Raw genomic sequence first — 26,462 nt, 5'->3', positions numbered from 1 at the left:
AGAAAACTGGATCCATATAATTAGAATAGTAGTATCAGCTCTGACAAAGAGAATGATAGTTATCTTTTGAGATGGCCCTCAAATCAAACAAATTGCAAACTTCTTCAAACTTGCAATGCTGTGCACAAGAAAATTAATACATGATTATGTGACAATTTTTGTTGTTGTTTTCTGTTTGCATTCAGCACATATTACAACTTTAATACATTATAAACAAAAAATGTGTTGTATTTCATGCACAGACATCTGAACATTTTACTTATAGAAATCCTTACGTGAACAACTTTTCTTGTCAGGATTCAACACATATCCCATATGACATTTACATTTGTATGAATGATTGGTGCTTACACAGATGTGCTGACATTCATGTCCATGAGCACATGGATGAAAACCTGAAGAAACACACAGCCAATTTACACAAAAATGTCATGAAAAAATTAAAATGAGTTTAATGGCTTGTCCTTTGATAGTGCACTACTCATGTATCTTACGTGAGCATGTTTTCTGGTCTGCATTCAATACATATCCCCCTCGACATTTACAACTGTAAGAGGTGCCATTGATGACACAAATATGGCTGCAGTTATGGCCTTGACTACAGGTATCTGCAACTGAGAAGACAGCTCAAATATACAAATACAATGTATGTTCTTTCATAATAAAGACATTAGCTTAGCCCTTCTTTTAAAAGACAATAGCAGAAGAGCAGATTCTTACGAGAGCATGTTTTCTGGTCTGAGTTTAGGACATAGCCACTTCTACACTTGCAAATGTAAGACATATCATTATTTGCACAGATATGTTGGCAGTCATGCCCTTGACTACATGCATCTGCATCTGAAATAGATATTACAACACAATTGCAAAAGAACCAACTCCAGTAATGCCCTCAGGTGAAAAACACAATTCACAAATTATGATACCTAAGGCTTTATGAGAGCAGGTTTTCTGATCTGCATTTAACACATATCCACTTTGACACTTGCAGATGTACGAGGTGTTACTGCTTACACAAATGTGTTGGCATTTGTGTCCAAGGTCGCAAAGACTGGAACCTGCAAATAAACAATAACTGAAATACAAGAACAAATGTGTAGAGACACCGAGAAACTTTGTATTTGATAAATGGTGTGTGCTTCAGATCCAAATTGTCCTTAGGTACATATAGGGACTGGGTCCATAATTTCTTGTCATTTTCAACATGTATCTCATAACATTATACCAAAGAATCAGAAATCAAGGGGACCAATTTACCATTCTGTGCCAAGAAACCAAGAAAAAACATGATGTTCTTACTTGAGCATGTTTTTCCATCTGGATTTAAATCAAATCCTTCTTGACACTGGCAAACATATGAATCATCTGTTTCGATACAAATGTGCTGGCAGTGCCCAGAGTCACATCTATTCAATCCTGCAAAATTCAGGTACATTTAAGATAATGCATCAGCAATTACTAAAATATGTTTTTCCTTTATACTACTTTATCAACTATTGACAGATGAATGTTTATGCAAATAAATAACATTCTGGTCTGCATTTAACACAAATCTTTCTTGACACTGGTAGTGGTATGAATGATCTGTGCTGACACAAATCTGATCACATCCATGGCCCAGAGTGCACATATCCAGACCTAAAAGACAGTTATAAATACACATTCTGTAGTTTGTCTATTTTGCCCAGTGCAACAATGGAGAATTGCACATAAAAGCAGCCTCCTACCGTCCAGGCTAGAATTGAATAAGTGTCTGTCCCCTTTTGAGAATATTTCTGTTAAATGGCCTGTTTTTATGTTTGTTTGTTTGTTGTTGGGTTTTTTTACTGAATTTTTTAAAGAAAAAATATTAAAGATGAAAAATTCTTACGTGAGCATGTTTTCTTGTCCAAGTTCAGGACAAAGCCAGTACGACACTTGCAGGTGAAAGAGCTGCCGTTGTTTACACAAACATGTTGACAGTCATGACCCCGGCCACACGCATCCAAACCTAAAACACATACTCTCACATTTGATTGACTTAGGGTAAGTTAAATAAAAAATAAAACCAACATTTGATACAAATACAATTGGGTATGTTAGTTTGGAAATCATACTTAAAGGAGCATGCAAATTAGCTTGCATAGTATGCAGCATATATTAGTGGTTAATAACAGATTAAACACAAAGATGACTCTAGTTTTCCAATCAATGTTTTCATTTGAATCTCCAGGCACCACAAAAGGAAAAAAGATCAGGGCCCCATGACAGGAAAGAAATTACAAATATATATAATCAATGTTATACAATAGTGTATAACTATAGCTAGTAAGATTTTAATCCATTTATGTACATGTATATGTGTAAAACTTATTACGGTACTTACCAATACTGGGGGAAACAGGCCTATTAAACCTATTTATAGACTGTATTAATTTCTGACTTGTATATGAAGCTAATTGGCCTCATGCCCAACCTTTTCTTAAACATGTATGTTTACATTTATTTTAAGGGACTACTGTTCTATATTAAAATCTATATTTAAAGCATATAGTGCAAGATGTAGCTCAAAAAGCATTGCACTTTCTGTGACCACAAAGGCAGCATCATGTTTGGTACCACCATTTTAATCTGTCTACAGAGTTGAATTTGCTCAGGCAGATCAACCTTATTATTACACTACTATTCATGGTTAGTAGGACCATCTACTTTAAAATGGCACGTCGTTCTATGGTGCTGCCCCAATGTACACAGATGAAACATAAATATGAAATGTGACATACCCGTTTTTCTTTTATCGCCTTTTTCTTTATTTTTTCCTTTCCCTTCCTTCCTGTTTTCAAGACCTAGGCCAAACTCATCCGTCCCACCAATTATGGGGACATCCGCACTCCCCTCATCATCCTTACCACACAGAGTTTCCCTAAATTTGGATGTGAGCTTCTCTATGACCCCATATGTCTCCGCATAGAACACATGGTCATCCAGAGGAGGACTGGCCATGAGCCTCAGAGACATCAGGTCAGCTCGTCCCACTCCAACGGCGTAGATCTCTATCCCCGACGCCCGAGCCGCTTCAGACACCTCCTGCACGTTGTCCTGGGGATGTCCATCCGTCACGATGATGGCCACTTTGGCAATGTCTTTGGAAGTCATTCGCGCTCCAGCTTCTGTGGTGAATACTTGCTCCATTGTCATCTTAATGGCCTGGCCTGTCATGGTGCCTGAGGCCAGGGGATCCACTCTGGAGAGAGCTTTTTTGAGGGCAGTCTTGTCAGAATATGTTTTCAAGAGGAACTCGATCTTGACCGTGCTGGCATAGTTGACCAGACCGACTCTAGTGCTGGCTAAGCCGATATCCAAACTGTCCACCATGTCCTGGAGGAACTCTTTGGCTTTCTCAAACTCAGAAGGACGCACACTGCGGGAGCTGTCAATAATAAAGACCAAGTCGATAGGGCGATTTCGACAGTTTGATGTTACTGTAAAAATGATGGAAAAAGAAAATTAATTCAAGACAAAATAAATGAATTAAAATTCCATGGATGTGGTCACTGTTCTGGCAGCTGATTGACTGGCACACTGACTTTTTAAATCTATAATGTTTTGTATTGTATGCATGACTTTGAACATATTTTTGGGGATTTCAAACAGTTAAAAGTGCAGCTTGTGTAAATGACATAAGTCAAAGACTGTTAAATTGTGTGACTTGTGCTGTTTCTTTTCCCCTACCTATTAAGACCGTGCATGGAGCAAGCCAAGGACCTCTGAAATGCTACTGAGAGTTTCTGCACTAATTAAAGGCTAAAAGCCTTCCAGTGCAAATACTTCAAGGTTTCATCTCATCACCAAACCAAACATCAAAAAAGTGAGAGTTGTGTCTCTCCAGAGTTCACCTGGCTCCCTCTGGACACTGACTATGATGCCCGGACTGTTCCAATGGCTGTTATTCTTCTCAAACTGCCCTGACACAGAGTCTTCGGACTGGATCAGTTCTCCTGCTATGCTGTACTGAGACGTTTTGATGTTTTTCAGATGTATTGTGTTTTAACTGTTCAATGTGCTTAAATAGCCCCTCAGGATCAAAAGCCTAAACCTATTTGATCGAATGATCAGTAGCACTATGTTACACTGGATATGCACAATTAATAGATGCGAGGTAGACTACATTGTGAGTATTATAGCCCATGTGTAGACTACTGTGTATTTCTCTATAACCAACTTGAGACGCTTGTTTACATTTTTGTATTCATACCTTTGAGGCTAATTTTAATGAGATGGAGGATGGAACACACGAGCTTAACACTAAACACTTCTTTTTGTAGGCCTAATTGGACGGTTTTAACCAAAGAAGTTTAACAAGACAACAGGCATGAATCTCACCTTCATTGGCGCTTCTATCCAGTGTCGCGCGGTTACTGGTCCCTGGACGCGCAGTCTGCTGTTGCGTGCGTCTATTCGTGCGCTCCTCCAGATGAACCGGTTGAAAAGTATCAGGAGGTTCTGCAGTTTGGGCTTCGACGCGCTCACGTCTGTTAGAGGGACTGGGCTTGATTGTGTGGATTTGCCGCTGGCGTGGGCCTCTCTGTGCAGCAGCACCGAGGACGTGCAGCGCCAGAATGCAACAGAAAAACTTCAGCTGCAAAGCCATGGCGAGTTTGAAGACTTTATCGCGGCGTCTGAATTGATGTCCACTACAAAAGTTGGGTTTACCTTTTTATACAGTATGTACAGTGCAGTATGACGGGCTTAACTGCCCACGAGGAGATGGTCCAATCCTAGTGTTCAGCTGCAAGTGCCAAGAGGAGGGGATTCTTTTTCCCTCTATTAAACCTCTGCCATACACTATAATGGCCCAGGTTTCACCAATTAGATAAAAATGACCCAAACTGTAAAAGGCTAGACATATTATTACTATTGATTTAGTAGGTTGCTGTCGCCCATTAGTTTATGTAAATCTTTGCTACGAAGTGCGAGATTTGGTTATAGCCCATCTTCAATGCAAATAAACCTCCTACAACCCTAATACAGTTACCTGTATTTGGGCTTGTAACTTTTGGACGAGAAGTCTGTGTAGACAGTGACACCATGTCCTGCTTTAGCTCCTTGTTGTGTTTCTATATCTGCATTACAGGAGTGCATAATGTTTTGCACTACTCATCTGATGGAGATGTCATCATTGGAGGCCTTTTCCAAATTCACACAAACACCAACAGGACGGCTGAAGTCACTACAATGGATTGGTTAAGTCCAGTTTCATGCGAAAGGTATGTGCATTGTGATATAGGCCTATATATTGATGGTTAGAATTTGTTTTTAGGCTTTGTTTTTTTGTAGCTTCAGTATGAATTCCTTCTTGCAATCCCAAGTGATGATTTTTGCCATTGAAGAGATAAACCAGCACAGACTTATCCCTAACCTTACTTTGGGATATGACATCCATGACACATGTGGAGATGTAAGCTTTGCCCTCGCAGCCACGCTGCAGATGCTCTGGGCTGCCCCGTCACACCCTGAAAGCAGTTTTAAGCCTAAAACCAAAGTGCTCATTGGACCGACGACCTCAGAAGAAGCCACAGCCGTGGCCCGAGTGGCTGCTATGGCTTCATTTCCTCAGGTTTGTTTCATGTGTAGCTTTAAACCATCAAAATAAAAAAGAAACAACACTGTAACACTAACTTGAACTTTTTTTATTTTACAGATTAGTTATTCTGCAACCAGTGAGCTCCTGAGCAGGAAGAGCAAGTTCCCCACTTTTATGCGAACCATATCTAGTGATGAATATCAAACCAAAGCTATTGCAGAGCTGGTCAGTCAGTTTAAATGGGTGTCAGTGGCCATTGTGGGAAGTGATGATGAGTATGGGAGATATGGCAGTGACCGTCTCTATAATGTTTTCACCACGAAGAAGCTTTGCATTGAATTTCATAAAATACTTCCTGGGGATTTTTCTGAAAGCAATAATGCTAACACACTTTTAGAGTTATTACAATTGATTAGGACATCCACAGCAGAAGCCATAATACTGTTCACTCTGGAGAGCAATGTAAAAATCATTTTGAAAGAAGCAATGAAACAAAACCTCAGAAGAACATGGATTGCAAGTGACACATGGTCCACGTCCATTGAGCTCTCAGAGTTGGTTGGCATTGGGGATGTTTTTGGATTCATTTCTAAAAGGAGTGAGGTCTTAGGATTTAAGGAATATATCATAAATAAGACAATAGAGTATAATGACACATTAAAGACTTGTAATGTCCCATGTCCAGACCAGCAGTGCTTGGTACATTACATTGATACAGATTTTGCGTACAATGTCTACCTAGCTGTACAAGTAATAGCAGAAAGTCTGAGGCAATTACTTAAATGTTCTGATCAACAGTGCAAGCGGACAACCCCCTTTACATCTTCAGAGGTGGATTTTTGAATATAATCATTTACATGACTAATTCTATATTTATTTTTTAAAACTAAATTATTGTGCTTGTTTGCAGCTGTTCCAGGCAATGAGAAAAGTTAACTTCACTGTAAACAAAACAAGTATATCCTTTAATAAAAATGGAGATCCCAAATTGGGGTATGATATTTTGTACTGGAACATTTCTGGAGAAATTGAAACTGTCGGCGAGTACTGGCCTAATGGACATATCACCATTTCAGACCATCTTGTTGAACAAAAAAGCAATGCACAGGTGAGTGTGATTCTGTAAAATTATTTAAAGCATAACTGGAGACTTTGAATTGAGACACACTTTGGTTTTAAAGGTGTCTGTTTTCAACTGTTACAAAATATGTGATCCTGGATATGAGTTACAAAAGTTTAAAGGAACTTGCTGTGGACATTGTCAGAAATGCAATGCCAGTTTCTACTCTCCTCAAAAAGGTCAGTGAATATATCACCTGAGTGCAATAAATTACAATAAAAGGATATACTACAACATTTTAACATCCTTCTTGTGCCTAAACTTGAATACAGAGTAGGCCACAATTTAAATTCACTGCTAATTAGGTTATTCTGTATTCCAAACCGCTACTTCCACATTTTATGGTGTGGAGTTTAAAGTGGACATAATTGAATATTTTATATTTCAAGATTAGTCTTCTAATATTATAAATCCACACAAATTAAATGCATTTCTTAATTATTATTATTTTTAGGAGACCCATGTATCCCTTGTGGTGAAGACCAGTATTCCTCTCCTCAAAGAGACACATGTTTGAATAAAACAGTAAAGTACCTGCAGTGGACAGATCCCGTCAGTGTCATTCTGTCTGTTCTGGACATAATTGGCCTTGTTATAACTCTCACTTTTGGTGTATTATTTGCTATTCATTTTAACACTCCCATTGTTAAATCCATTGGTGGTTACTTGTGTGGCCTGGAGATTTTGTCCTTGTTGTTTTGTTTTAGCATTGGCTTTGCCTTCCCTGGTTTTCCCAATCCTATAACGTGCATGGTGGGCCTTCCTATATTTTGCATTGCCTTTTCCCTTTGTATCTCTTGTATATTGGCCAACTCACTTCAAATATTAGTGGGTTTCAACTTTAACCAAAGGGTGGCTTTTTGGCTAAAGAAATTGAACCGGCCACTGGCCGTGGTGGCTCTTGCCTCAGGTATCCAGCTGATTGTTTGTGTTGCCTGGATGTGCATCAACCCCCCTATACCGACTGTATTCAAATTCAATTTTCATAACGTTAAAGTCTGTGAAATGGACTCGCTGTATTTCTTTGCAGCCACGTTTGCTTATTTGGTTTGTCTTGGACTTGTCTCCTTTTTTTTTGCGCATAAAGGAAGGCAACTCCCAGATTTGTATAAAAATGCAAGCTCAGTTGCCATTAGTATGTTGCTGTTCTTACTTATCTGGGTTATCTCACTGCCAGTTTATTTTAGTATGGTTGGTTTTTACAAACATGCAGTTGAAGGAACAACTATAGTCATAACCAGCTTCAGCATCTTATTTGGTCACTTAGCTCCTAAGTGTTATATTATAGTGTTCAAAAAAGAGCTCAATAATGAAAATGCCATTCTAGAGTACATCAGGAAGCATTATGAGCAGAATGGCATCCCCGTTGTGAGATCTGAACAGACCTTTTAACACAATGTAACTGGACCTGTGCAATTGCACTATGGTTGTTTATCCTTCATATGGGATTATATACTGTATATATACACATACTGAAAACATTCAGTTATGTTTATATATAAACACACACACACACATTTTGTTTCTTAAGTAGGTAAAACAAATTAAACTGGCAATATATATTTTGTTTTTTCTGTGCCTGTTCAAATGTTCGCTTTAGTATTTGTATTCATCAAAAAAAAAAAAACATAACTGAATATTTTCTATTTCAAGATAAGATTAGTCCATTATGAAACCACACAAATAAATTGTTCTTGTTTTTTAGGAAACCAATGTATATGTAACAATATATAAATCACACGCACAGTCCAATCTGTCCACCAGAGGGAGACATTGCATTTAAACTGAAGCTAAACATTGACCCATATTAACAATAACACACACATTGGCTCTGCCTCTACAGTTTTATTTTCATAAAAAAATACAAAAGTGTTTTGCTTTGTTTTCTAACAAGTTTCCATAGGAAAGCAAAATTAATGTGCAATCCTGTATCTTTCGTATCCACTTGTATTTTAATATTCAAACTCAAACATCAAAATTATAAATAAAAAGAGTAACCATGTGCTTTGAGTCACTGTTGTTTCAGTCTATGAATAAAAGACTGAAAGGTTCAGACATATAGAAGCACAGATTAAACATGTGCTTCTTAGAGAATAAACATGCATCAAGTAGGCTGATGGATATTTTATCAAGGTGGTGTATATGAGGCAACATGGACAAGCTGGGGAAAATGTCACTGTTATCCCAGTTGTCACAAAAGGAAGTTAATAAAGCCTTTGCATCAAAATGTGTCATTTAAAATGAAAAGAGAACTGTAATATACAAGGAGTTAAAAAGAAACAGTACCCAGCTGTCAATGCTGAACAAAAGTATGTGCAGCATGCCTCTCTCCTTGTTAACTGGTCATAATATGAAGTATGTTAATGGTAACCTTTAAACCACATGAGTCTGACAGGATTTGGTGGGCATTTCTACAACACTTTCTCTGCCACAGCATACTAGCATTTCCTGCAGGCAAGACTCTTGAGGTGGAAGGCCTTGGGATGAGATCCTCTGGACATGTTGCCTAAAAGACAAATGTGTTATCCTCCAAAGTCAATTCAAATGCATTTCAAGTTGTTGGACTCTTTACCATGATGGGCGTGAAATGACATAATGAATGTCTGGTCTTTGGAAGCCATTGAATGTGGAAGAAGCAGCCACTGTGTAGGCACCCATGTTCTCAAACACCAACCAGTCTCCAACCTGGAGGTCAGGCAGAGTGCACTGCTCTACAATGCGGTCCAGACCATCGCAGGTGGGGCCCCAGATGCTGCAAGGGTACAAGGGCTCATCTGGCTTTGGCTTCTGACAATGACATACAAATTTATGAAGACCGAGTCAGGCATTTTAGACTGAAATATGCAAGACATTAGATTTACCTTATGTAGTGAAGGCAGACAGTGAGCATGGTCAAACAGAATGCAGTTGAATGATCCATAAACACCATCATTGACATAATACATAATGGTCCTATCAGTGGTCCCTTCATCCTCCTCTGCAAGAGTAAAGCAAGCTTTTAAAACAATTGGTGAGGAACAGAGGCAAAAAGGACATTTGGACGAGACTTACCATCAGACGCATTGTCATCATCCAGGATGACCTTCTTTGCAATAATATTCACAACCAATGTGTAAGCAGATGCCACATAAAAGCGCCCAGGCTCAGCTATGATCTTCAGTTTATGGTCAACAGGGAAGTACTTGTCTAGTGCAGGGTTAATTACTGCTGTGATCTAAAGGGAGAAGTTTGATTAATATAGTGGCATCAACTTGGTGGCATCACTACCAATAATAAACTTACCTCTTCAAATTTGAGATCCACATCATCTGAACCAGGAAAGCCGCCTCCGATATCCAACAGGTCCATGGTGAAGCCAAGCTCATTCTGAGATTGTACAAATACTTAGATGCAACATTGGGAAAAAAAAAAAAAAAAAAAAAAAAAACGTGTTCTTGCTTACCCCCATATCAAAGACGTAGCGGGCATCACTAATAGCCTGACTATATGTCAGTGGATCAGTGCAACCACTTCCAACATGAAAACTAACACCAATGACATCCAGGCCCAGTTCTTTAGCCTTTTCGAGAAGACCTCTGCAAGCTTTGAGTGGTGCACCAAATTTGACACTAAGGCGACACACTGCCTTTGAGTCATCAGTGGCAATACGCAGCACAAGCCTGGAGACAGAAGACAATAAAAGGACTCTTGGTGATTTGTTGTTCCCCCCCCCCCCATCCCCAGAGGGGTGGGCTATCCAAAGGGCCCAAGCAAGGCAGCAGATGTCTTGATACTTACTTGGCATTGTCATGATAGCGAGCCACTTTCATGAGTTCGACTTCACTGTCAAACGTCATCATCCGGACCCCGTGGGCAGATGCATATTTGATCTGAGATACTTGCTTGCAGGGGTTGGCATAGATAATTCTGCCTGGATCCACACCCAGAGACTGTACCAGCTGAATCTCAGTCTGAAAAATGCCATGATAACCAAACAATTAATAAAAAAGACTTTAATTTTTATTTAAAGAGTGATAGTTGTGCAAATATGTACCTTGCTAGCGCAGTCAAAACCTGTTCCTAAGGATGCAAGGGTTGTGACAACACTCCTGCTATCATTGCATTTGACAGCATAAAATGGAGTGACACGAGGCAGGGCCCTTGTCCAACGCAGGTGTTTTTTCAAGATGTCCCCCAAGTCACAGATATAGAAGGCATCCCTGTCATCCTGCAGCAAAAAGGCAAAAGGAAACTTGGCACCTTGATCACATAACAGAAAGTTGAGGGTAGCAGCACTAGCTTACTGTTAAGGATGACTCATTGATGTTCTGCTCAATAACGTCTCGAGCAGAAAAGCCCTCCTCCAGGAATGAAAGGTCAAGTGCAGCAGTAGGGTTCATGGTCAATGTTTGAGTTTGTTACAAAGATGCTGCAAAAACAAAGCAACCCAGTGTGAGCTGCTGAGTGTACAACCCAGTGTACAAATGTTTACTGTGGCATTGTGGGTAGAAAAATGACCATGTAAGGAATGTTTAATCTGAAACAGTTCTTATACTTACTGGAATACAAAATCAACAGAATCTGTTCTGGCCGTTGGTCAGGCGCAGAGGAGCCAAGGGGGTTCACCGGTGAAGTTAAACCCTTTCAAATAAGCCTCCAGGCCAGGGCCTTGCAAGTAGCCAGTGTTTGATTTTCTAGAATGGCGATTCTGTAGAATACACACAATTTTAAACTTGAGAGAATATCAAATGACATTTAGCTGAAAGCATAGTACAAAAAATTACTCCAATGCAAATGTAAAAATAATGCACATCGGGGCCTAGGCGGTACTTTAAGCCAGACGAGCACAACTGTGTCATGACAATTTGACACCATCTGCGACTGGATCATGCGAAGGCCCGCCCAGCTATGACGCAGCCCAATTAGGAAGAGGATCCGCCCTCGGAGTGAGGAGAGGCGCCGCTACAGGCCAATGGGCGTCAAACAATGGACGAAGACGTCAGCGTCCTGTGCCGGTTCCGGCCATGAGGCAATGTGTGTCGAGAAATACTGATCTGTGGTATTACAACTGTTTAAGTCTGTCTAACTCAAATACAACCAAAAAATACGATAGTTCCTACTACACGATATGTGATAGGCATTTGAGCCAAAAGCAAACAACTAAAACAGTTTAGATCAGATAGTTACGTGCTAAATGGCTAAGCTAGTACCGGTGCCACGCAGTTGTGATTCAAGAACTTGAAATGAATGAAATATTGTTTCGTTAGTTTATTCTGATAGTTGCCTGTGATTCAGTGTTAGCAGTGAGTGAATTCTAGTTAGTTTACAAATTACTGGTTTACTTTGGTAATTAATTACCTTGGTTAAGCTGCTCTATAGCTGTCCAGCACGAGGATCAAAGCGTTCACTCACCTTAAAAAGCATTTACAAAGAGTTATCCCATTAGATCCGTGTACTGGGTAAATTACAGCAGTTTCCCCTTGGTGAAATCTGCTGCTAAGCTTCTCTGTGCCGTGAGACTCGAGTGTCGGGAGTAGAGGAGCTCGCAGTATTTATAGGAGGCCGTTCCTACAGCAACAGAGCTAGATCAAACCGGCCGCCTTCCCCCCTCCCCCACGCGAACCGGTTCATTCCTGTCCCGCATCCTCATGTCCCTCACCAGGAGTCAGGACAGAGGAAAGCAGGGAGGGGGGAGTACAAAAGTAACGAAGTAACGGAGCCTGTTCAAACCGGTCTCTCCTTTCAGCCTTTGAATAGATACTTTTGGCTTTCCCCCGTTTGTCTGCTGGAAGTTTTTCATCTCTGAACAAACAGTAGTGTCAAGTTTGAAATCTGTTACTTTGACTAAAAGGACAAAAAAAAAAAAAAAAGCTGCAATAGAGTTGCACTTAATTGGCCTTTCAATAATGAGAGAAAATGTGTTTCAAAATGAAAAAAAAAAAAAGTCAAGACCCTTTCTACATTTAGACCAATTGCATTGACCTAATCATAGCCCCCTTTAATTCACTATTTTTAAAATGTTTTGTAGCCCATCTGTTTTATTATGCCTACAGGATAACAGCAAAATCCCTTGGTGGTAGGCCTTTCCTTTGTTGGGACATAGCCTACCATTGGCTTGCACATGGCCTAACCTAATGGGAAGAACAACCTATAATTTGTGTGATCTCACTGTGGAAAAAAGTATCAGTATAAGAACTACGACAAAGATCCACATATCCTAATGGATTTTTCTGATTTTAAAAACCACCATCAAAATTGCATAACTGTAGCCCATTTTTCCACATGAAACAGTCTGTCAGGCACTGAAATTAAAAAGTTATTTATTGTAGAAAAATATTTTAAGTTTCTTTCATTATCCTTTTAGTAAACCTCAACAACCCGATCAGCAACCCTTATAATTTGTTCACAGATATGTTGCTTCCAGTCAGGAAATTTGTTTTTCAGTCGCTTCTCACAGATGTTTATCATTGTCATGCAAAATCACAAGATCTAAAACTTAATGAGATTTTTGGAGAATCTGAGTGTTGTTTTGCTTCAGGCCCTACCCTGTTCCCCCAGGCACAGAACATATTCTTCTTATTATTTCAGCAGCAGATACAGCAGATCTAATTATTATTTCAGCAGCAGATATTTCAGCAGCTATCAAGGCCAAGTCTATTTGACCATGACATAGTCTAAGGGATAGTGTAACTGCAGGGTAACTTCTCTTGACATTGTTTTGGCTTGAAAGAGACCTAAACAAACTTAACAAATATGAACTTTTGAACAATGCAGCTTTGAAGGTGACCATGCAATGCAATGCAGCTGACCATTGTCATATCATTCACTGACCATTTCAGATTTAATGTTTTTAAATAAGTTACTGAGCAAAGGTATGCTATTTTGACTGATGTGTTGCTTATAGCTGTGTCTTCTACTGTATATTATTGTTGCAAAGCCATGAAGGCTAAGAAGACACTTACAAACACATGTCTACAGTATTAGAAGGCACTCTTTAGTCTGTCTTTGTAATCTGTGCTGTCGGACCTCATCCACGTGGTCAGAAAGAGCAGGCTAGACTTGCTGCCCTCCTTTGAAAACTCATATTACATTGCAGCTTAATTTCATATACAAAGCTCTGGAGGGATATCATCATGGAAAGCATAAAACATGAACTAAAAAATCAAGATGAGATGTCTAGACTATTTTATGAGGTATATACTAACAATGGGTGGTTTGTAATTAGGGTCACACTGCATCTGGCAATGCATTGCGGCACCATATACAAAGGAAGCAAATGAAAGGTTTAACGTGGCTTATGGAACAGTTGTCTGGTATTTTTAAGATGCGTGACTGCACGCCCACACCATCTTAAAGGCCAACATATGTACTGACATCATGCTCTGTGGATTATATTATGGAAGTAGGCTGCATTTCCTGGGTTTGGAAGAGGAAAGCATTGCCATGCAGCCTGTATCTAGACAACAATAAATGGTATTCAACAAACAAAAACACAATTTTTTTTTATTTCCTTAGAAGTAGGCCTAATTGTAGTTATAGTGTAGTGTACTGTAATTGAAGCAGTTTAGGGAAAAAAATAGTAGGCCTATCTTATAAAATATATGTAAATATGATATTACATCACAACCAACCACCAAAATGCAGCCATGGGGATCATTATGAACTCATGTCAGTCCCAACCCTGAATAAAAAATCTGTAAGGCCCAACTTTGTATGCAAAATCCTGCTCACTGTGGGCCCTATACTTTACTGTGGAAAGGAAATAAATATAATATTGTAATAAATTATTGTATTAACTAAAGTTATAAAGCAAGAATTGTCATGCAGTTGACCCAGTTGCCACTTGTCAGCCGTGATGTGATGAGAGCAAAGTTGTTTTATCTGTCCTGTGCTGGCTCATCATTTCTGGTCTTCTTTCAAGGTTGAGTTGTCCGGTCATTTCACTGGGCAGTGTGAAGACTGAAAAAACCGTGTACCGACATTTTCACTGGAACATCTTTTGTGGCTCGAGGGATTGGCCCGAAGTAACAAGCAGCATCAGCACTTTTCACTACAGCTTTGATCCTGTTTGAAAAAGAAGGGCCTATACCAAAGACTCATTCAGTCCCATTGAGGATTTGGGGAGAAGTAAAGGTGTATAGTGAAATGTTTAATAGTATATCCAAGACCTAGAAAATACAGAGCATACATGACATTTCAGAGGACTGAAAACTTAAAAAACTTTAAAAAACCTACTGTATCTGTACAAATAAAGTCCCTTAGTACCTTTCCACATCTATGAATACTGTCTGAACTGTTTGCTGAACATCTGAGAACAGCAGTTTGTCTTTAAAATTTAAACTACTTATTTCAACATAACAGCTTTGTTCTATCAGCTGATATACTTATGAGCAAATGTTGCTGTTTTGAATGCTTCATTATGTGTGTCGGTCATGTTATTGTCCCAAGTGTGTATTGATGGCAAAGATGAAAAGTGCTGCCAAACAAATCCGCCCATGGGTACAAATTAAGTCAACTGAACCCAACTGAAAAATTCTGAGGAACTTCTTCCCTGACCAACTTTTAGCCCCTGACCCATTTACTGTACTGAAAATTACTTTCAAACTTAGCCAATATTCTGACCGTGTGGTTAACACCTGTGAGACATAAACACAGACCTCCTAAGGGTTTAAGTGGATTAAAGTGTAGAGCCCTGACTGACCCACAACCCTCAGTTTAGCCTGGATGCATTCAATGAACATAACAAACATGAACTCTACTCACATAGCTTCCTGCTAGCAGCTCATTGCCATGTAAAATCTGGATGTCTTGCCACCAACAGGTTCAGCGATTAGGCAGCCCAGTACTAATGGCAGTTTTAGTACTACTTACTTACCCATATTTACTTGGAACTATTGTTTTTGTTATTGTGTTATTGGTTAGAAATGGTGATTATGGTCTGATGGCCGTTGTTTCTACAGGTAGTTTAAGGTTAGGTATTTATTTTGTTTTATTTTCCTAATATTGTAACTATCACACAACAGTGTCCAAGTTCTAATTTAGTTTGCATTTCGTATACATTTTAAGCATACACTTGGAACTATAAATGGGATATATGTTAGGACAAAATTTGGATCTTGGATCAAGTTTGAATCTTTTCCCGCCTTGAAACTAAAGAAGCTCAAGTGCATTTCAACATCAAAGTGAGTTCAAACAAGCCACTGATGCCACACTCCTCCTTCACTTTTTAAAAAGAAGCCGAATGCTGAATCGACACTCCGGCTGCAGGGAGAGCGGGCAGAGGGGGATGGGGAGGACACCCAAGAAGTTCTGGTATTTCCAAGAACTGCGGCAGTTGGCTGGGGGGGACTCAATTTTCTCCACCCCTTTACACACTTCTGATGTAACTACTCCTAAGCCCGGGAGAAAGTAATGCCTGTCTGGTATAGATGCTATAAGGTAATGTTGGCATATAGGAGGGCCCTTTAGTGTTTAAGAGCACAAACCTAATAATTAATAATAATAATACATTGTTGTATTTTTAGATGCTATGAAAAAGTCAAGTTTGTTTTGTACCAAATATAATACAGTACATATTAATCCACTTAAATCACAATAGTCACACAAAAAATATATCAACATTATTAGAAAGACATTTTCAGAGCACTTGCATAACCCAATAAACGTCTTAAATTACCTTCTCAAAGTCACAATAAATTTCTCCATCTTTGAAAGTGAAATTTAAAATTTTAATCCATGCACATAAAGCACATGGCACTCCACTGTTTGCAGAGCCCACCCACAAACGTGTCCATTTGTTACAGTCAGTTTTGCCTGGTGCAGAGTCTCCCACACTCTTCACTTGTAAGGCATCTCTGTGAGTGAAAGATCAAATTTGGGGATAGAAGGTTTTTAACGGGACACCTCAGAATCGACCTCGGCCCCTCCCTCTACCACGGCCCCTCCCTCTGGCGCTGCTCAGGTGCCCGGCTGACCGCCTCAGTTTCTTTCTTTCTGCGTGGTGGTCTCTCTCTGCCTGCTGTTGCTTCTTCTGTTGCTCCGACTGTAAGCAAAGAAATATGCCTGTCAAGTTTAATTAGAAGAAAGCACAAAACAGATTCTTGTCTGTTGGAATTATATTTTTAGTATTATTGGTTTAATTAAAATGTAAATGCCTTTTTAAGAGTAAAGGTGAGCTGTTTGCTTCCCACTGCTGTGTCAGCCATGTTACTTATTCCAGAATTTTCCTCCAGCTTCAGGCGCTCCTCCAGAGATGCCCTGGGAAAAAACAGTAACATATTTCAATACCCTTATAGAATTCATGCTTAAATTTTTGTTATAGTAAGAATTCAGCCAAGGCAATTGAGCATCCATATTTCATGTCATGATCCAAGACACCCGACAGTGATATTTGATATTCATATAAGCTCTTAAAAGTCACATATTAAAGCATTCACATCACATACTTTTGGAGTTTCTGCTTGCGGGCCATATCATTAAAACTGCGGAACTCCTCTCCAGCTTTAATCTGATAGAACTGAGGTTGGCTCGACTTCTTCCCCGTGGGCATGTTGGGTTTGGATGTTCCATTCTGCTCTCGGTTCAGAAGGACAGTGTTGCGGTCGGCTTCTTTCCTCGCTTGTATCCGGCGCTCACGGTCCTCCTGTCGCAGAAGACGTCTCTGCTCCCTCACCTCCTCCACCCAGCTCTTATCATCATCTGAGCTTTCCTCCTCTGAACTGGCACGGCCTTCAGGCTCTTCCTCCTCCTCAGCCTCCTGAACAATCAGATACAATGGGCAAATGTGAATTAAATCCAGAGTCCGCACTACAAGATTTCAGTGTGTTAATTAAGGGGGAGATTCGAGAATCTTGTTTGGGATGAGGGCTTTCTTTACCAATTAACCAACACTTTTTACTCAATTACAATTGCTATCATTGAAATTACACACAGTAGAACGTGTAGGAAGGGATTATTCAGTTAATCCATAATTGATGTAAATGAAATGTGGATGAAATACCGGTAATCATCATGTTGTGACCATTTTAGAAGCAAAGTTATACCCCTCCCAAAAATACACCTAAATATAAAGTGTATTTTTATCTCACATTACCTTATCTTTATTATTCAGAAAATGTGCTTTCATAAAGCTGGTCAGATACTAGAGGGGTGGCAATGTATTAGATGAAAAAAAAATTTCACAATTTCACTGTTGTTTGGTTATGGTGTCACAGGTTCTGAATAAAGGTAAAAACATGATGTTTCTTCACGCAACACACTAAAAATTGCTACTGTGACATCCCTTTTTTATTAATACTGTGAAACTGCGCATCATTACCTGTTGAGCAGCTGCAGCCTGTTGTGAAAGCACCCTCAGTTTCTTCTTCCTCTTCTGGCCAACTTTAGACACGATGGGGTTGAGAAGGCGAAACTCCTCGCTCTGCTCATCCACCTGATAGTCTGGGTTCTCAAACATCACCTTAAAACGATCATCACCCAAAATACTAGGAACAGCCTGCAAATGCATTACGGATGGAAGCAGAATGTGGTCAGTGACATCAGTGATGCGTCATAGCAGTAAAAACGTAAACAAAACAAAGCGTGCCTACCTTTCCTTTCTTTTTCCTAGAAACCAGCTCAGCCTCGTCATCACCCTCTTCCATTAGCTTCAGTGCCAGCTCCTTGTTCACCTTGGGCAATTTCTGTTCAAACCAGTGCAAAATGTGTTTTTTGACCCACCCAAAAAGGATTGCAAAACATTTTGTGTCACAGAAAATAACAGCATTACTAAATATCCTACTTCTACTAAAACAGTGATTTATAGAGTGTAAGGACAGCATAAAAACAGTAGTAGTAACCCTAGTTAGTAAAATGCATTAGTACATTGTATAAAATCCAATTCATTTTGTTGAATTAGACATTTCAACTGCATTCAATATGTCCACTACACAGGGGATAAAAGAACACTTTGTTGCATCTGTAGCTTTTGATATTTGGCACGCTGATTATTTTGTACACATAAGAGATATTGACATAATGTATTAAAAATCTTAATCCAAAAAATCCATTCCATCCATTTAGTTAATATATTCATAGATCTTACTGTTAATTGCACTCTCTGGGTCCTGGACTCTTCAATCTTCTGACGGATCTTATCTTTACGGTACTCCTCATACGCAAATGGATTTGCCATGCTTTTAACCTGCAATTAAGAAAGGAAGTTTAATTAAGTAAAAATATGAAAAGAAGAACTGACTGATAACAGAATATTTTAACGCATTGGTTATGGGGCTACACACCTTGTGATAAAGCCTGATGTCCATGAAAAAGCCATGCATGTAGGCTCTGAGCAAAGAGGATCCCACAAGATGAGACAACCCTGAGAAAAAACACAGCAGGTTGATAATATAGTGGAAACTATGGGTTTATGCAACATGTACAACAGAATTAAAAGGTTTTGTATAACTAATGTACAGTATTGAGCATGCAGTATAAATATAACGTAGTGTGCAAGAAGGTAGTAAATCTTATGGAAATCAGTTAGTCCAAGTCAAATAAGAACAGGATCCTATTTGCAACTGCGTGTGAATTGCTGTGATACTTCCACTGGGTAAACTGCTAAAAGTCAATGGGGCGTCAGAGTGTTTGAGAAAGGGAGAGCTTGAGGGGAGACGGTGCATGTAGCAGCAGTGGCGGGTTACATAAGAGAGGAGCATTACGCAGCTTCTGTAAATCAACACTGCTGTGGCCCCTCTCACCCCTCCTGCACCCTACTCTCCTTTATTCCACGGCAGCCAACCCCTTTTCGTCTTCTTGTCATTTGATCTCTTTACTGCTGAGCCTGCATTCCAATGTTCATTCAACCCTTCCAGTAGCAGCAGCTCCCTGGCGCTTCTTCACTCCACACCATTTGACCCCCTTAATGTGGGGTTGGCCTCAAAGCTTAAGTTAATATCTCTAATAAAAAAGTTACAAATAGGTTTGTCAAAAAATCAATACCCAGATACTAATAATTACTAGGTGATAATAGATACTCATTTAACCAGATATCAAATGTTTTTCAGAAGTAGAATGACCACATGATGAAGTTATAGAAACTGTTGAACTACTTTATTCTGTGTTAAAAGTGACATTATAACTACAATATGGAGCACTGTTGGTTAGTTTCCTGTATAGACCTTTTTCCTTATTATCAAAAGAGTTCTCATGTTGTGAAAATACATGTCAATGCTTTGACTATACAGATTACCCCCAATGACCCACCTAAGTATTCCAGATCCTTGCGGGTGACAAACTTGTAGTCATCATAAACCGTGCTCTCCGGACTTTCCTCAAGCTCCTCAGTGAGGTTGTCGAGGAACGAGCACCATCGTGGCGCTGGGCCCAGAGCCTAAACACACACATGTGGTATAGAGTTACACTACTGACAACACAAGTCAACTATATTAAAAAAAATCAAAACCAATTGCTGAGCAGCAATCAGGTTTGCGTGGAAGCCAAAGGTCAAGCAAATCAAAACAAACGTTTCAACACCGACGTACTTCAAACTATTTAGGGCGTCAATACAAACAATTTTGTTTATGAAAAACACGCAGAATCTAAGCACTTTGTGTATTTATGGACAAGGAATAGTTGGATTTTTCGGCTTGGTCTCCTGTTGTGACATTTAGACCAATCAGATTCAAATAGTCATTATGACATTCTGCGTTTTCCGATCGCTTTCAGCAAGAGCCAACCAAGATTGATAGTACGTAGAACTCAATTCAGAGTCCTACAAAAATCAATCTAGCATGAGCTAGGTTAAATTAACACAAAAAACAGTCAAATTTCTTACTCCCAAATCTGACATTTGCTCCAAACCACATGCTTTTACTGACACGATTAACTGTAGACTGCTCAATTAAATTATTACCCTGACATTTCATTTTTTATTGGAAAAGAATTTCGATTAGACCAAAATCAAGATCATACACCAAGATCACATGTGTAGACCTTTAGGAGAATTTATTTCCACATGCACATAATTAGTTGCTTTTAGTGACAACAAATTCACTAATTCACTACAATGTCCATGTCCCCAGCATGGGGACATGGACATTGTGGGCCATGGGGACATGAGTGGGCCATGTTCTCCACCTCTATTGTCGATGCGGCTGCTCGTAGCTGTGGTCGTAAGGTCTATGGTGTTTGTCACAGCGGCAATCCCCAAACCTGGTGGTGAACACCGAAAGTAAGGGATGTCGTCAGGCTGAAGAAGGAGTCCTACCGAGCCTTGTTGGCTCGTGGGACTCCTGAGGCAGCTGATGAGTACCGGCAGACCAAGCGTGCCGCGGCTGGTGGGGTCACAGAGGCAAAAACCCGGGGTTGGGAGGAGTTCGGGGAGGCCATGGAGGAGGACTATCAGACAGCCTCAAAGAGATTCTGGCAAACCGTCCGACGCCTCAGGAGGGGAAAGCAGCACTTCACCCACACTGTTTACAGTGCGGGTGGAGAGCTGCTGACCTCGACTGGGGATGTTGTCGGGCGGTGGAAGGCATACTTTGAGGATCTCCTCAATCCCACCGTAACGTCTTCCAAGGAGGAAGCAGAGACTGGGTACCCAGAGGAGGACTCGTCCATCACCCTGACTGAAGTCACTGAGGTGGTTGACAAGCTTCTCGGTGGCAAGGCTCCAGGGGTGGATGAGATCGGTCCCGAGTGCCTCAAGTCTCTGGATGTTGTGGGGCTGTCTTTGCTGACACATCTCTGCAACATCGCGTGGTGGTCAAGGACAGTGCGACCGGATTGGCAGACCGGAGTAGTGGTCCCGCTGTATAAGAAGGGGGACCGGAGGGTGTGTTCCAATTACAGGGGAATCACACTCCTCAGCCTTCCCGGTAAGGTCAATTCCAGGATACTGGAGAAGAGAATCCGAGCGATAGTCAAACCTCGGATTCAAGAAGAGCAGTGTGGTTTTCGTCCCGGTCGCGGACCACTGGACCAGCTCTATACTCTCCATCGGGTCCTCGAGGATTCATGGGAGTTTGCCCAACCACATGTGTTTTGTGGAGAAGACATTCAATCGTGGCCGAAATGGGTTTCCTCCGTAGGGTGGCTGGGCGCACCCTTAGGGATAGGGCGAGGAGCTCGGTCACACTGGAGGAGCTCGGAGTAGAGCCGCTGCTTCAACACGTCGAGAGGAGCCAGTTGGGGTGGTTCGGGCATCTGCTCAGGATGCCTCCTGAACGCCTCCTTAGGGAGGTGTTCCAGGCATGTCCCACCGGGAGGAGGCCCCGGGGAAGACCCAGGACACGCTGGACGGACAATGTTTCTCGGCTGGCCTGGGAACGCCTTGGGGTCCCACCGGAGGAGTTGGAGGACATGTCCGGGGTGAAGGAAGTCTGGGAGTCCCTGCTTCTGCTGCCCCGCGACCCGGCCCCAGATAAGCAAAAGAAAATGGATGGATGGACTACAATGTCCCTCTTTACCAGAATGGTTGAATATAAGCAACAAACAACATGTGTTACATTCCTTAACTAGTCTACTCAAAACTCAAATTGGGCTTAACAGATACTGCAGACAATAGAGCAAAGATAACAACGTACTCGTTGTACAGGCGATTAAGCCGTTGTCATCACATGGGGGCAAAGTCAAGCCCACCCACCTGGTAACTGATAACAACCTACTATGACTTAGTACTCAACTGACGATGTTAAATATTAATGAAGTGGGTAGTCCAACAAGAAAAAATGTGTAAAATAAGGCTAAAACAAGTAAATTGAGCAAAAACTAATCGATTATTGAAATTGCCAACTAATTTTGTAATCAAATAATCATCATCTTGACTATACAGTCTTCAGAAGATGCCATGTGCTGAGAGGCGTTTTTTGACAAAGCAGTATTAAAATTAGTACAATAATGATATAGTAGTATAGTATATTCTATGAAGATGTTCTCAAGCAACATCTCTTCTATCAAATTTTGAACAGAATTTCAAAAACTAATTGATTAATCAAAAGAAGACCAAAGTACCAAAGTAGCTGATAGTTGGAGCCCTAAAATAAATAATCTCTAAATTAATGCAATTTGTTGATTACCCTAAATATGGTTTTGGGTCAAATCAAAGAACAGAGCCTGCTTCTGTCAGTACATTCTGTGGCCACGCTCCACAGATGCTGACATCATATCCTCGAGTTTAAGTAGAAGCAAACGTGTGATCACTGGGGAGCTCTGAACATCTTTCCAAATTGGCCCCAGCACAAAGAGTGAAAAAACATAATCCAAACAATATTGTAAATATGCCTGTGTTTCAGATCATGAGGGAAACAGAGCGTCTAACTGTCTGATAGAGGTCAAGAGAACTCATGATATCTGTGTCTGTGTTATGTCTAAACTCAACACATTTACACTAAATACAAGCTTTTCCAAAAAAGGTAGGCCCGCAAACTATGCGTAAAATCATGTGTCAGTGGGGGTATCAACCTTTGTCAGCTTGGGACACAGAGACCTTGCTCCCAATTTAAAGGGTAAAAATTATTTCTGTTTTTAAAAGAAAGTGGCATATTTGTAACTTGGAAATAAAATAAGTGAAGAAAAGCTCAAAGCAATATCTATTTGTGTTAACTCACAGGGATGTAGAATGTATTCATTTTAGGATCTTCATTAGCAGTGAAGAGCATTCCTGTAAATGAGATGCAGAATCAGATGTATTGCATAACAAAATGATAAAATCAAAAGGTAAGTGCGTAATATCTATTCTGTTTAATATGTGATTTGTTCATATATAGTGTCATAATTTGTTCAAACCTGTACAGTTTTATAACTTTCCATACTAAGAAGAACACATTAAGAAAAACTCTTTCATAGTACCACCAGACCTAAATTAGGGCCAAACTAGGTCTAAGCTATGGGACTACAGCATTGCTACAGTATGTCTAACAAAGAGTTGCAGTTAAATATGCAAACACTACTACTGAAGGACCACCCATGCCACCAGATGGAGCTCCAGTTTGAGTATTTCTGGTAAAAAAGCATTCTGAACCCTGCCACTCAATACTAGGAAGAATGACGCCATCTTTTGGTACAAAGTAAAATCTGTAGTACTAAGTAGTGGCACATGTGTAGGCCAACAGGAGCTCAAGTGGTGGAGCAGTGGTTGTAAAATAGAATGGTCTGTGTCCATGGGCAAGCCACTTGACTCACACTGGTGGTCAGACACCAGAATGGCCACCACGTCTTTGTCAAGCCAACTTCAGAGCAGCTGTGATTACTACCACTGTATGTGGAGCGAATAATTGACTACTGAGACGAAAGAGAAGCCTGTAAAAGCAATATGAATATGAAGGATTCTTACCAGACTTTGGATACATGCAAACATCATTGATGTTGGTCTGAGGTTGAATAGAGGAGAACACTTTTCCCTATTACAAAAAGATTAGACAAACATACCTTTTGATGATTTAAAGTTAGAGCATTATGATTGTATAGTAGTATGTGGTAAAAAATGTAAGTATTATGTAACTTAATGTCTTTCTTACCGAGTCTTTATTCCACATTTTTATTATCTTGGCATCAGCAGAGACCACCAGATCAAGTGGATCATGGAAGTTAAGAGATTTAATTGGAAGATTGTAGAAGTGGTCTTTAACCAGCAGTGGCTGACTAGAGCGCAGGTCATACAGTAGAACCTTAAAGAGGAATCAAAAATTCTAAATAGTTTTCTTGAGTAAACCATCAATTATCTTGAGATTGTAAGAATTATTTTAGATGGTGAATATAATCAATTTCACCTGTCCAGTGGTGGTGCCAACTGCCATGGTAAGAGACCCATTGAACTTCAGTGCACTAATTGAAGGCAAAACTTGAACTCTGTCAGAATAAAAAAAAGGTGTTATGTTCCAATAGGCAAAAAGAAGCACATTCATAAACGTGTATTAATAGTATGATGTGAGTTATCACTGTGTTGGCTTGGCTTACTCTGTTCCCTCGGTGACACTGCTAAGGGCACAGTCCAATAGACCCACACGATTTCTCACACGGGGATCCCAGCACTCCACCCTACCCTAGAAAGAAAAGCAGTTCAAGTTAATCAAAGGAATTATGTGCTTACTCTCATCTAGTGTGACAGTAAATTAATAATGTTTTTGCAGTGATGTGTGTATCAAGCAAATGAGAGCACTTACTTCAGATGTTCCAGTGGCGAATAATTGATGAACAGGGTTGATATCACAGACATTGTGCTCGCTAATTAAAAAATAAAACGTAGATACATAAATGCAAACATATAAAACACCTAAAAATATGAAAGGCCTTTAAAGAATGCCTAAAATGTGTCTGCTACATACACAGCATCTGTCTGAAGAGAGTTCAGAAAGCGCCCTTGCTCCAGATTTAGCCTGTACACCTCAGATCTGGAATAAAATCACTGTCAATAAAAATGCATCAATATTTCTTTCTAATTCATATAAATAAAATAAGCCTTTACCCTGAGCCCACAAAATAAAGATCACATGATGGATAATGGTATGAAAAGTCTCTCCCAAACTTTGGAATCCGCGTCTTGTAGTAGTGTCCGTGTTGGGAGTGGAATTCGACATATCGGTCACAGTGGAGGAACACTAACTGCACAAACAGAATAACAGATTTATATTTTATGGACTTAATACAATACAGAGATAAATTTGATAGATATTTTTTTATGTCTCACCTTAGAGTAGTCATCGGATAAGATGTCAAAAGCCACAACTACAACAAAGGCAAAACAATAAATGGGCATGGATTTTGTAAGGATCATAGAAATACGTTGTGACTGTACATACCTTCTGAATCTAGACATCGCTCAAACTTTAGAGACAACTGATATGTATCATAACAGCGTATCCTGGGTTTGTATGTCCCTGAAAATGAATGAAAGAAAAAATAAAATTTGGTTGTGTGTTCTGATTAAAATACTTAAAAAGTTAAAAACTGTCGATGACAATGATAGAGAACAACAATTCAATACAACACAAAAATTGAGGATACATTTTTATGAGTCTATTTTATATTGATCACTTTGTACCTGCAGCCAAAATGTACTGCCCATCCTTTGATACTTTAATAGAAGTACACACTGTGGGCATTTCAAAATCCTGAATGAGTTCGATCCTGCGTTGAATGTCTGCAAAAACAAAAACAAAAAAAACAACAAAAAAAAAAACAACAAGATAATGCTATTGTAACTGAATCTAATTTGTAATAATAATAATCTACGCATACTCACCAACATCTTTCTTTTGAAGTTGCCTTTTTTTTCTATCTGACAACCACTGGGGGCCATAGAACAATGTTATTACAATAAAATAACACCAAAAGTATAAATGTATAAATGTGTTCTTAACAATTCAAAGACTATGCTGGAACAATACAATGAGATAATGTCTCCAGAGCAAATCAATTCTGGCATACAGTCCATCTTTGAATGAATTTCTAGTTTACACAACACAAGTGCAATAGTTGAGTACAGGTTAATTGTATGGCAATAGAATTACTCAATAATTTGGACGTTTAAAGACATTTCTAGGGTTGTTATTATGATAGATAGACATGAATAGGAACCTATAGCTTCACACCTACCTAGCAAAGCTGCCCTACATTTTCAGTAGCTTAACATACTCTTACCTCAGGAAGAGATTTTCCGTGGCTTAAATTATAAATCTTCACGTCATTTATACTGGAAATCTGCATTGTTAAAGGTTTTGATTACTACTGTCACACATAACTAAACACAAGTATACTCCAGCGGACCCACGTTGCTTCATCGGAGCAAAACAGGAAGTAAAGCGTTCCTCCAAATAGGTCCGT

General features: G+C 39.8%; 4 protein-coding genes across 6 annotated transcripts in view; 1 reads left to right on the top strand and 3 right to left on the bottom strand.

Annotated features, from left to right (window-relative positions):
• Positions 1–4,630, bottom strand: part of LOC117390655 (matrilin-3-like) — a 6,621-nt gene extending 1,991 nt beyond the window's left edge. The window contains exons 1-6 of the mRNA XM_055231270.1: positions 4,363–4,630; positions 2,889–3,461; positions 927–1,058; positions 721–840; positions 495–614; positions 276–395 (exon numbers count right to left, since the gene is read on the bottom strand). Coding sequence (XP_055087245.1) covers positions 276–395; positions 495–614; positions 721–840; positions 927–1,058; positions 2,889–3,461; positions 4,363–4,630 — 1,333 coding nt within the window. The remainder of the gene's footprint in view (positions 1–275; positions 396–494; positions 615–720; positions 841–926; positions 1,059–2,888; positions 3,462–4,362) is intronic.
• Positions 4,631–5,208: 578 nt separating this feature from the next.
• LOC129457355 (G-protein coupled receptor family C group 6 member A-like) lies at positions 5,209–8,075 on the top strand. The gene is made up of 6 exons (XM_055231269.1): positions 5,209–5,246; positions 5,317–5,596; positions 5,681–6,394; positions 6,474–6,671; positions 6,829–6,862; positions 7,138–8,075. The coding sequence occupies exons 1-6, from the start codon at positions 5,215–5,217 to the stop codon at positions 8,073–8,075; spliced, it is 2,196 nt and encodes a 731-aa protein (XP_055087244.1). The 5' UTR covers positions 5,209–5,214.
• Positions 8,076–8,449: 374 nt separating this feature from the next.
• odc1 (ornithine decarboxylase 1) lies at positions 8,450–12,224 on the bottom strand. 2 transcript variants are annotated; one of them, XM_033988185.2, is made up of 11 exons: positions 12,075–12,224; positions 11,222–11,370; positions 10,967–11,091; positions 10,717–10,890; positions 10,461–10,633; positions 10,126–10,342; positions 9,966–10,049; positions 9,735–9,897; positions 9,545–9,660; positions 9,256–9,470; positions 8,450–9,189 (listed from the first exon to the last, which is right to left on the bottom strand). In XM_033988185.2, exons 3-11 carry the CDS (start codon positions 11,060–11,062, stop codon positions 9,057–9,059), a joined length of 1,371 nt encoding a protein of 456 aa, XP_033844076.1. In that variant the 5' UTR covers positions 11,063–11,091; positions 11,222–11,370; positions 12,075–12,224; the 3' UTR covers positions 8,450–9,056. The 2 variants fall into 2 exon arrangements, with proteins under 2 accessions (XP_033844076.1, XP_055087072.1); XM_055231097.1 differs by having other exon boundaries at positions 9,021–9,189; positions 9,256–9,467; positions 12,075–12,186.
• Positions 12,225–14,543: 2,319 nt separating this feature from the next.
• Positions 14,544–26,454, bottom strand: nol10 (nucleolar protein 10). 2 transcript variants are annotated; one of them, XM_033988555.2, is made up of 21 exons: positions 26,280–26,454; positions 25,882–25,927; positions 25,681–25,779; positions 25,439–25,516; positions 25,327–25,364; positions 25,105–25,241; positions 24,965–25,030; positions 24,803–24,863; positions 24,597–24,682; positions 24,410–24,488; positions 24,158–24,307; positions 23,974–24,040; positions 23,249–23,301; positions 19,905–20,031; positions 18,941–19,020; positions 18,745–18,843; positions 18,251–18,343; positions 17,980–18,156; positions 17,108–17,418; positions 16,817–16,919; positions 14,544–16,704 (listed from the first exon to the last, which is right to left on the bottom strand). In XM_033988555.2, exons 1-21 carry the CDS (start codon positions 26,343–26,345, stop codon positions 16,567–16,569), a joined length of 2,154 nt encoding a protein of 717 aa, XP_033844446.1. In that variant the 5' UTR covers positions 26,346–26,454; the 3' UTR covers positions 14,544–16,566. The 2 variants fall into 2 exon arrangements, with proteins under 2 accessions (XP_033844446.1, XP_055087086.1); XM_055231111.1 differs by having other exon boundaries at positions 16,418–16,704; positions 17,108–17,415; positions 26,280–26,448.
• Positions 26,455–26,462: the final 8 nt, after the last annotated feature.

This window comes from Periophthalmus magnuspinnatus, chromosome 22, assembly GCF_009829125.3.
Source record: "Periophthalmus magnuspinnatus isolate fPerMag1 chromosome 22, fPerMag1.2.pri, whole genome shotgun sequence".
Taxonomy (NCBI): domain Eukaryota; kingdom Metazoa; phylum Chordata; class Actinopteri; order Gobiiformes; family Gobiidae; genus Periophthalmus; species Periophthalmus magnuspinnatus.
The sequence above is the reverse complement of the archived record's forward strand: the minus strand, read 5'-3'. Positions and strand labels throughout refer to the sequence as shown.

Bases quoted from the DNA above. Each gene is read 5' to 3' on its own strand.
- LOC129457355 (XM_055231269.1), top strand. From the start codon at position 5,215: ATGGATTGGTTAAGTCCAGTTTCATGCGAAAG. The intron at 5,597-5,680 runs GTTTGTTTCATG...TTTATTTTACAG, and splicing joins CTATGGCTTCATTTCCTCAG to ATTAGTTATTCTGCAACCAG. The intron at 6,863-7,137 runs GTCAGTGAATAT...TATTATTTTTAG, and splicing joins TTTCTACTCTCCTCAAAAAG to GAGACCCATGTATCCCTTGT.
- nol10 (XM_033988555.2), bottom strand. From the start codon at position 26,345: ATGCAGATTTCCAGTATAAATGACGTGAAGATTTATAATTTAAGCCAC. The intron at 24,864-24,964 runs GTATGTAGCAGA...TTTTTTAATTAG, and splicing joins TCTCTTCAGACAGATGCTGT to CGAGCACAATGTCTGTGATA. The intron at 24,683-24,802 runs GTAAGTGCTCTC...TTTTCTTTCTAG, and splicing joins TCGCCACTGGAACATCTGAA to GGTAGGGTGGAGTGCTGGGA.
- odc1 (XM_033988185.2), bottom strand. From the start codon at position 11,062: ATGAACCCTACTGCTGCACTTGACCTTTCATTCCTGGAGGAGGGCTTT. The intron at 10,891-10,966 runs GTAAGCTAGTGC...TTTTTGCTGCAG, and splicing joins TCAATGAGTCATCCTTAACA to GATGACAGGGATGCCTTCTA. The intron at 9,661-9,734 runs GTAAGTCTCGTC...TTACTCTTGCAG, and splicing joins TGATGACAATGCGTCTGATG to AGGAGGATGAAGGGACCACT.